At 31.0% G+C, this 9959-nt stretch overlaps 2 protein-coding genes across 3 annotated transcripts; both read right to left on the reverse strand.

The window, feature by feature from the left end:
* Window positions 1–326: 326 nt before the first annotated feature.
* LOC107475318 (uncharacterized) lies at window positions 327–2939 on the reverse strand. Its single transcript, XM_052257900.1, has 3 exons — window positions 2114–2939; window positions 1085–2032; window positions 327–484 (listed from the first exon to the last, which is right to left on the reverse strand). The coding sequence occupies exons 1-3, from the start codon at window positions 2937–2939 to the stop codon at window positions 327–329; spliced, it is 1932 nt and encodes a 643-aa protein (XP_052113860.1).
* Window positions 2940–8456: 5517 nt separating this feature from the next.
* Window positions 8457–9907, reverse strand: LOC127743836 (uncharacterized). Of its 2 annotated transcripts, XR_008005172.1 has the most exons (4): window positions 9743–9907; window positions 9551–9622; window positions 9346–9463; window positions 8457–8512 (listed from the first exon to the last, which is right to left on the reverse strand). XR_008005172.1 is itself a non-coding variant. In XM_052256009.1 (3 exons), the coding sequence occupies exons 1-3, from the start codon at window positions 9900–9902 to the stop codon at window positions 9348–9350; spliced, it is 348 nt and encodes a 115-aa protein (XP_052111969.1). In that variant the 5' UTR covers window positions 9903–9907; the 3' UTR covers window positions 9263–9347. The 2 variants fall into 2 exon arrangements, 1 of the variants encoding a protein (XP_052111969.1); XM_052256009.1 differs by lacking the exon at window positions 8457–8512 and having other exon boundaries at window positions 9263–9463.
* Window positions 9908–9959: the final 52 nt, after the last annotated feature.

The raw sequence follows: 9959 nt of genomic DNA on the forward strand, positions 1-9959 counted from the left end.
ACATGACACGTGATAATTGCGTGTTGTTGCTATCGTGATTTTCAAGGTTCTGAAAATCGAACTGGTCATCAAACCGCTCTAGACACTGGTTTATTGGTTTATAGGTTCAACCGGTTCGACTGTGGTTGAACCAAAAAAACCGTTTTATAATAAAATAATAAATAAAATATAAATAAGCACATGAAAATATAATTATAGTGTAATCTAAACTTTAAAATATCATTCAAATTAAAAGTACTACATAAACCAAAATGTTATAATCTCATTCAAATACAAACAACCAATCAAACATAACATAGCAGCATCAAAATGATCCAAGTTTGTCATCAATCATCAAAATCCTCCATAACTTGCTGCAGATTTGCGTCATTGATTTCATCACCTTCATTTCCACTACTTAGACCAGAAAAAGCAAGTGGTGTAGCATAAAATGTACTAGTACTACCACCACCACCACCTTGATCTAAATCAGCATCAATATCATCTAAGAAAATATAATACATTATCAATAAATTAAAGATCAAAACTATTGTAATTTATTGTCTGATCAATAAACTATAATACTCACCAAGCAAGTCTTCAATATTACTTGGAAGATCAGGCTCTTTTTCAACAACCTCTTCCGTCACCCAAAAATCAACCTTATCAATAGTTTCAATATCAATTGGATCATATTGCGACTTTTGCTTTCTTTTTTTCTTTCCTTCCTAACAAATTAAATACAATATATGATAAGCCTAGTATATTAGCTATACAAAATCTAATGATATGAAATGAAAGGATGAAATATATATTACCTGGATTTAAGACGCAAATTATATGTAACATACACAATATCACTTAGCTATACACAATATGTCTTGTTGTATGAATTTGATAAAAAAGACTCCAATTCCTTTCACACCCTGAAGAAGCAGATGCTTGGCTAAGAATGCGAACTGCCATTTTTGTAAACATGGAGCAGAAATACCAAACAACCTCCATCATTCATCTACAAATTACAATCCCATATCTCAAGTATTAGTTATCAAATTAAGAAAAACAAAACATAAAATAAGTAAATAACTAAAGTTTATTATCAAACAGATATTATTATCAGGTTGAAGTTTTTTTGCAGCTGGAACAGCTTCAGGCCTATCAAAGCTTTCCTTTCGATCTCTATATAAGTGTATTTCTTTCATTGCCTCAACTGGATCTAAATTATTAACCTTGCAATACAATGTAACAAGATCAAGTAAAACTCGCATAACATCAGGTGATTCTCTATAATTTTCAGAAAAAAAGCAATCAGGATTCAAGAAATAGGCTGCTGCGTGAAGATTTTTTTTCAAATGTTTGTCCCATCTTGAGTTGATAATCTCTATGTAAGGTTGATATTCAGTCTTCCTATGCTTGAACATTTCTTTGATTCCATTTTCTGACCTCAGCATACCTTCATAAACAATTCCCAATGATGGTTTATCATCGGCATCTACAAACCTCAGCAATTTAATCAACGGACTCACAATTTGGCATACAGTAAAACAATCATCCCAAAATTTATTGTCTAGGATAATTGCACTCACAGCTCTACCATTAGCACTCCTTCCTAATTTGTGTCCGGTAAAGTGTGTATCAACAACCAATTGTTGTAATTCCAATTTGTGCTTAAAGATACTCATCAATGTGAGGAAGATAGTGGCAAAACGAGTTGCACCTGGACGAACAATCTCCCTCCAATAAGTTTTTTGTCTTAGCCAGGACAAGAATACCGTATGATTATATACAAACACGGTAATCTTCGAAGCACGTGTTGCAAGGCTAGAAATATGTGGCATGCTGCTTATATCTTTTAGAATAAGATTCAAGCAATGAGCAGCACAAGGTGACCAGTGAATATTTTCAAATTTCTTATTAATAAGCCTACCAGCAGCAACATAATTCGCAACATTATCGGTCACTACATGAATAACATTATCAGGTCCAATCCATTCAATCACCTCTGAAAACAAGTCGCACAAGCTTGAAGCATTTTTAACCATACTTGAGGCATCTACAGATTTCACAAAGCACAACCCTTTCGAACAATAAACCAAAAAATTAATCAACGTTCTTTGCCTTTGATCTGTCTAACCATCAGCCATGAGAGTACATCTAGTTTTTTTCCAAGCAGACCTATAGCTATCAACAACCATTTGACACTCCCTTTTGAGATCGGCTAATAAGTTAACCCTCAAAGAGTCATAAGAAGGACCTTTATAACCAGGCCCAAATCCAACTACACCATCCAACATATCTTGAAAAAAAGGTGACATAACCGCATTGAAAGGAATCCTACAATGCAAAAGCCATCTAGCCACTTGCTTATCAATTTCATGAAGCACCTCTTTGTTTTGAAACACGCTTTTCAGACTTGGTTGACTTCCCGGAGTTGTTCTTGGTGCAAACATAGGAGGAATAATGGTTTTTGCTTTCTTTTTTGGATCGCCTCCAACAACCTCCTTAGTTGGTAACTGACTCGGAGTTTGTTGTTCCTCTTGCGCTATTGCTTCATGAATTGCATCCTCACACTCATCGGTACCCTCTTTATTGAAATTTACTTTCCTTTTACTAGTTTTACTTTTTTGAATCTCTTTCAATAAACCTTCCATTTGTTTTTTTACATCATACGGGACCTTAGAACACTTCTTAATGTCTCCACCTATCTTCGCCAAATGCTTTTTCATTCTATTAATTCCCCCGCCCTCAAAAGTACTCAGACAAAATAAGCATTGGTAATGCGGTTTTCCATTTATATTTTGTAAAGTAACGTATCTCCAAGCAGGATCAGTTTTTCCCCGAATACTAGAAGTTTGTGACTGATTTTCGTTACTCGCGGGAGGAAGAGAACGTTCATTCGAAGCAGAATTATTTTCAACATTATTATTCCTAGGTAGGTCTTGGTTGATACTTTCATTCATACCTAAATATTACCAGCAATCCAACCCAATAATCTCAACTCTCAAGTTCACAACAAATGAACAAACAACATCCAAAATCAGAGTATACAAACAACATCTCAGGTTCAAAAAATTCTTTGTTCATAAAATCATCTCTCAAAATCAGAGTATACAAAATCAGAGTTCACAATGACAAAATCATGTCACAAAATCAGAGTTCACACAATGAGATTTCACAAAATCAGAATTCACAAAATCATGTCACAAAATCAGAGTTCACAGTTTCATCAGATTTCATAGTTTCATCAGAGTTCACATATCAGTTCATAACAGTTTCAGAGACTCAGAGTTCAGTTCATCAAAATCAGTATCAGATTTCATCACAAAATCATGTTCATAACTAAATTAAAAATTACCTGAAAATCTATTGCTTTCTCTCAGAGTTCGAAGGACTTCAGGCTTCACCGCTTCAATGCTTCAACCAAACTCTATTGCTTTCTCTCAGAGGCAGAGCTCGATGGAGGTGACTGGTCGAAGTGGTTGAGGGCCCGAACGGAGGTGACTGGTCGAAGTGGCTGAGTGCGCGACGGAGCTGACAGCGCGACGCTGCTGACTGTGCGACGGAGCTGATGGCGCGACGGACCCAACGGCGCCACGGAGCTGACGGCGCGACGGTGCTGACGGCGCGACGGTGCTGAAGGCGCGACGGAGCTGAGTGCGTTCAGGGCTTCAGGCGTTCTCTATGTCTCTCACAGTCTCACTCTCTCTGAACTGAGGTGGGTGTTGGTCTATGGGACGCTGGAGTGCTGGATGCAAGTGCGAAGGAAAAAGGGAATTAGGGTTCCCAAAACGTAAAACGGCAGCGTTTTGCTGCACGGCTAAAAAATCGGCCGAATTCTGATTCGGTTCGACCGACCGGTAATCGGTTCAACGCCGGTTTTCAAATTCTGCAGTTTTCCTTATTGTTCGAACCGCTTCAGTGTCCGGTTCACGGTTCGACCGATTTGACCGGCCGGTTCGAACCGATTTCAGAACATTGGTGATTTTCATTTTGTGTGAGTTTTTTTTTTAACTTGCGGGAGAGCTTAATTAACAAAAATAATGTGGTTAACTTAGTTGGATTATTGAGCTGGGTCGTTTGTGAGCCAGCAAATTTTTGTTAGTATAAGAAAATTTGTGTTAGATTATTTGTGTGATGCACGTTAGCATTTAGTATAAAGGTTGTTAAAAAGAACTAGCAAGATACCCGCGCAATGCGCGGGGAAAACAAATGAAGACTATAATAACGTGAATATAAAATATATTTGGGATATTATTTGTTATAAAAAATAAAAAAGCATTGATGTTGTTCGAAAAAGTATATGAAAATTCTTAAGGAAGCAAAAAAGATAACTATTAAAAAAATGCTATAAAATATTGTGTTACGTTGTTATTTATAAGTGATTCAATCAAAATATAAATGATGTTCTAAATTTTCTGCTATTTAACTCAAATATTAGAAATTAACATAGTACGTAATTTATATTAAATTACATTATATTATTTTTCTAAACACTAATAGTGCTCTTTTATTTTTCACACCAATTAACAATTTAAATATAGTTTATATTCACTTCATAATTGTATTTTTCTTTTGTTTTACTCAAGAAGACACGAAGATAAATTGTAAATATAGATAGAAAAAACTAACACATTCAAAAAAAAAGTATCAATAATAATAAAAGTAATAAAAATGACCAATTCAGAAGTAACATGTTATGTCTGTTATTAAAAACTTTTACTTTAAAATAGAAAATATACAATACTTTTTCTTTTATATTTGTATCATGAAGTATTGAGTAATTAGTAACTTGTATGAAATTTAAATAATTAAATAGAACTATAATACACAGAATATTTAAAACAAAAAACAACTTTATTAAATTGAAAAAGGAAAGAAAAAACCTTAATTACTTCATTATCAAATTGACAATTATTGTTGTTTTTGAAATAGGATTTGAATTTGGCCAGAGTAAATCAAGTGTTTCCATAACCTCAAACAAATACATTATCTAGAGAATAAATTTAAATTAAAAGTAAGAAAAATTATAGCTACTAATAAAAAGATATATCTATCCATTTACATTTTTTTGTTTAAAAGACCTATTTTTAGTAGTATTGTTCGTATATTTTCTTTTGGTGTCATATGCTGCAACAGCTAAACATTTCAACATTAAAAGAACATTTCTCCTTGGACTTTCTCCGAAATTATAGCCTTTGAAAAATCTACTTTACTATGATATATAGAGAAATTACAATGCTCTTGTACAGGAATATTTGTCTTTCCTGTATTTGTTGATATATTTCCATAAAAATGAATATGTATATGTCTGTTTATCTGCTATATCCTTCTTTACTTTTAAAAAACTTAAATTCAGATGTCTATCCTTTAATTGGCTAATAACTTTCACAGTTTCACTATCATACTAAACATTGTCAAAGTCAATACAGATAATTTTAAAATAAGCGAACAAATCAATAGAGAAAATGAGAATTACAAATCTGGAAACTAAAAATCTACGAATTATTTTAAAATATGCTATTAAATAAAAGTAAGTAAGCAATGTAAGCACAATCTTATTCATAACACAACTTTTTTTTAGTATATAAAACTCACTACATGAATCAAGTAATGACATTTAGAATTTAACTCATAATATGCAAAAATATTTTGTTAATGAACTTTGCACTAAACAAATATTAACTTGAGAAAAAAAAAGTGTAGAGAAAGCCAATCTAGAGTAACAATTTTTTTTCACTTTTCATCTTCTTTGAAAAAAAAATGCTCATGTGTTACATTTCCTTCAGCTAAGTCGCCCAGGTATTTTTCATGCTTGAGAGAGATCATACTTCTAAAGTTTTTCCTTCTAAATTGTTCACAATTTTCATCAATACATCAAAAAGAAAAAGAAATGACTTGACAATAATCTAAAATCAGCATATAAAACTCATACATGCAATGTGATGAATTAGAAACAAAAAACTCTTTTGCTTTCTCAAAAATATCGATAACTTTAGGAGTTCAAGAACACAATTTCTCACAACTATACTCTATGACTCATTTGTTGTCATAAACAGCAAAGCATGAAGCTTAATAAGAATACAAACCCACAATTTAATAAGAATACATCTATGGTAAACACTGTTAAAACAAAAATAATAAAATCTTAAAAATTTAGTGAGATAATTAGAATTAAACATTTGTCCTAAATTCTTTTATAAAATCACTAAATGAAACCAAAGAACTAAGAATTATTCATTCAAAGACAAAATTATATAATGATATTTGTACCTTATAAACATCTTTGTTGAGTTCTGATAATTTTGAAAAGTAAAGTATTTTTCACCAACCTCTCTTATATAAAATAATCAAAATTAGAAAAAACAACCATGGTTAGATTGAATTAAACTGGGTTTAGTGGTATGTTCTTTCATGATGTGGATATCAATTAAAGTAATAGTAATATAGACTTCAAAGATTAAAAAAAGTAATAAAATAATGATTTCATTAATTAGAGTATATCAAAGAATTGGTTCATGTACATAATTCACAAAAAAATTTGTGACGATCACTTAAGGTCCTAACTTTAAAAAGATTTAGTTAAATAATAACTTTGTATCAATAAATTTAGTCCTGAAAATAACCAATAGTTCATATTTGCAATTTGTAAACAATCATGTTACTTAAATAAAAATTTTTTCTTGGTCTAACATGAAAAAAACAGATCAATCAAGAATCTACGTGAACTATCGAATTAATCCCTCCTATCAACTTTGACTCTGAGTCTATTGTAACATTTCCTAAAGTCTTTAAAATTGACAAAAAATATCCATTGATGTAAAGATAGTATGACTTGCAACTAAACTCATCCGACTAATATGTCTAATGAATTACAATAGAAAATAAATGCTAGAACTTATAAATAAAATGCTAACTATTCCTACTTCTTTATAGATTTGGCCAACTAAAGATAAAATTCTATATTTTAAAATATATATTTTTAATTATAAACCTAATAAATTATTATAATTACTTAAATTTCTATTACTTTAACAAATAATTTGTATTTTATAGCAAAATTAAAAAAAAATCTCTACAATTACTTTAACACATAGTTCATGACCCCGATCATGTTATTAATAAAATTGTATGCATAAAGGATCTAAAAAGCTTCCATTTATGTGCATCCTTTTTGAAAAATCTTAAAAGCTTCAAATAATAACTATTCTTATGATATCGGCCTTAATTAAAAATATTAATAAAAAAATCACATCTTAGCTCTACAATTAGTCACACTACACTGCTACTGAATCTTTTAATGCTTCAAATGAACATAAACACAAAGAAGGAATGAAAAAGGACAATTTCATCCAAAAAATTAATATTGAAAAGCTTGAAAAAAAATATATTCAAAAGAACATGAAAACATTATTATTGTCAATCATGAGTTAGAGAATGCTTAAATGTGAAAGTTGTGATCATTATTCTGCTCATTTGGTTAGCTTTCTTGGCCGGTTAAATACTTAAATGTGAAAGTTCTGATCTAATGTTTCAGTAAAACAAAACAATGAGCTTTAGCAACCAAATGAAATCTAATAACACCATAGCAAACTAATTTTATAACAATATAGTTCAACTAAGAGCATAACCACATCAATCATTGAAAGAAAATTAAACTTAGATTACAATATTTCAAGTTCAACTATTTTATAAGAATAACCCATCCATCAGAACATCAACCACATAAGATAAAGATCAAATAGGCAATATAAATGAACCTTGTGGTCTTTGAGGTCAATTTCAACTTTGATTTCCTAATAATTGATCCACGTATCTTTTAAGTCAAAATTATAGGTGAGCCAATAGAAAAATCCATCAAATAAAACAGCAACTAAACAAAAAAAAGGCTTTTCATAAGGGAGGGTAGGATTACCAACGTGATTGGTTGGTTCATCAAGCAAGAAAATAGTTGGGTTCATCAAGTAAGAGAATATTTGTTAAATCAATTATGAGGTAGTACAAATGAGTTGAATGCTAAAACACATGCAAGAGTGCCACCCATATTTAGAAGTGTTATGCATGACAAAAATGATGAACTATGCACATTTAGCATTCACATTTGTAGCCTCAGCAATAAAGTGCTGATTAAGCTACAGAATAAAAAGTAAAGTAAAATAAAATAAGAGCCTATATTTTGCTGCAAAAGAGCATATTTAATTTTTACTAAATTATTCTAGAAATGTATAAGCAAATCATTGATCTTTGAAATCTTAATTTGCATTCAAATAATGAACACCCAATTGATTTTCCTTGAAGAATGCAGCAAAAATTATCATAAAAAATTGAATAGTTCTATCATTATATAAAATTCAACCAAAAGAGCTTATACCTGATTAATTCTATATACTATCTCTTAATAAATAAAATTTTCATTTATTTACCCCTTTTTTTATGCATTATACTTGCTTTTGTTGTTATGGTTTTCATTGCCACCTGAGGTTCTTCCTTTGATTTTCTGAAGCCTCATTTTCAACTTCCATAAGGTCGACTCACTCTAAAGAATGCAAAAACATTCATTAACATAAGTAAAAATTTTTTTCCTAATTGCTTTTAGTAAAACCAAGAGAAACAGATCTATTGTTTCTTTGTCTCTTCTTATTTAAGATTTATGAAAGGAAAAAAATGGATGATATTATGACACTTGGGACAAAGTATACAGATAAATTATCTGAGCAGAGATCCACCTCTTCTAAAGCATAATAACGGCACAAAGCATAAGGATGATTGAATACAGTTCATCTCCAATTATATTTTCATCTAAAGATAACCAAGAAATACAATTAGTATTTAAAAGGATTAACAGATTAATGGAATTGATTGAAGTCCAATGAGCTACTTGATGCCACGTAAGTCTCCAGATATGAAAAAAAATGGTTATGTAATCTGCCACATTTTTTTTTAACAGTTCAACAGTTAGGAAAAGAAAATATTAACATGCTTTAACTTGTCTAATTCACATTATATTCAGAGCATGAAAAGTATATCCGACTGAAATTGAAACCCAAGAATGCTCTTAATGTTTATCTAATCTACTGAACATATCAAACTCATTTAGCTTTGCCATCACATTTGTCTTTGGTTGTAACTTTTCCAAATTCGACAGCATTGACACTATCACATGGACCAACCTATGGATAGAAGAAACTATCCAATCTATCAATTACTTGGAAAATGCATCTCTTCTAAGCTCAAAGTGTGACTAATAATTAATCGTTATTGTTATAGATTTTTAGTTCTACCCTTTTCTTCTTCCTTATTTCTCAGTCAAATCCTATAGACAGATTTAAAAATGAATCAGAGATTAAAGAATAAAGATAGAAAAGTCACCTTTAAGATTGTGTCAATAGTGTAAACCCTTGCCAGATAATACAACATAAAATAGTCTTGTCATTAAACTTCAGTACAAATACACCTTTGATCTTAGCTTTAAGTCGAGGGTGAATCCCTGGAGGTGAAATCAATTAGATAGATCTTGGCTTTAAGTCCTTCCATAAACCACCAAATTCAGATAATAGCAAAAATCAAAGTTTACCTATATATTCATTATTCTGTTCTCTATTCTGATAGGTGTAGCCAAACTTGTCATATACATCTCTTTCTCTCTCTGTAAATTGACATGAACTATTTCACATTAAATAATGAGCTACAGAATCATTAAAGCAAGTTAGAAAATTATATTGGTATTTCAACCCAAATATAGGATAGACAGACATTTGCATCTAACCTGATTTGGGACATTTGTATCTCAAGTTGTTCCATCTCATCATTATTCCATCCACTTTGGTCTTCCTCAATTGTTCTTTCCTCTCCATCTTCTTCCTCTTCTCCTTGTTCTTTCTCATCCTCCTCACCATAATCATTGACATCAAAATCATCTTTTGCATGTTCCATATCTGCATCACAAAAACAACAGTCAATCACAAATAGAAAATAATAAACCA

This window comes from Arachis duranensis, chromosome 2 (genome assembly GCF_000817695.3).
Source record: "Arachis duranensis cultivar V14167 chromosome 2, aradu.V14167.gnm2.J7QH, whole genome shotgun sequence".
NCBI classification, from domain to species: domain Eukaryota; kingdom Viridiplantae; phylum Streptophyta; class Magnoliopsida; order Fabales; family Fabaceae; genus Arachis; species Arachis duranensis.

Coding starts and splice junctions, on each gene's coding strand:
- LOC107475318 (XM_052257900.1), bottom strand. CDS start 2,939: ATGAATGAAAGTATCAACCAAGACCTACCTAGGAATAATAATGTTGAA. Junction 2,033..2,113: donor ATGTACTCTCATGGCTGATG/GTTAGACAGATC, acceptor TGAAATCTGTAG/ATGCCTCAAGTATGGTTAAA. Junction 485..1,084: donor TCAACCTGATAATAATATCT/GTTTGATAATAA, acceptor ATATTTTCTTAG/ATGATATTGATGCTGATTTA.
- LOC127743836 (XM_052256009.1), bottom strand. CDS start 9,902: ATGCAAAAGATGATTTTGATGTCAATGATTATGGTGAGGAGGATGAGA. Junction 9,623..9,742: donor ATACAAATGTCCCAAATCAG/GTTAGATGCAAA, acceptor GTCAATTTACAG/AGAGAGAAAGAGATGTATAT. Junction 9,464..9,550: donor ACAGAATAATGAATATATAG/GTAAACTTTGAT, acceptor TTTCACCTCCAG/GGATTCACCCTCGACTTAAA.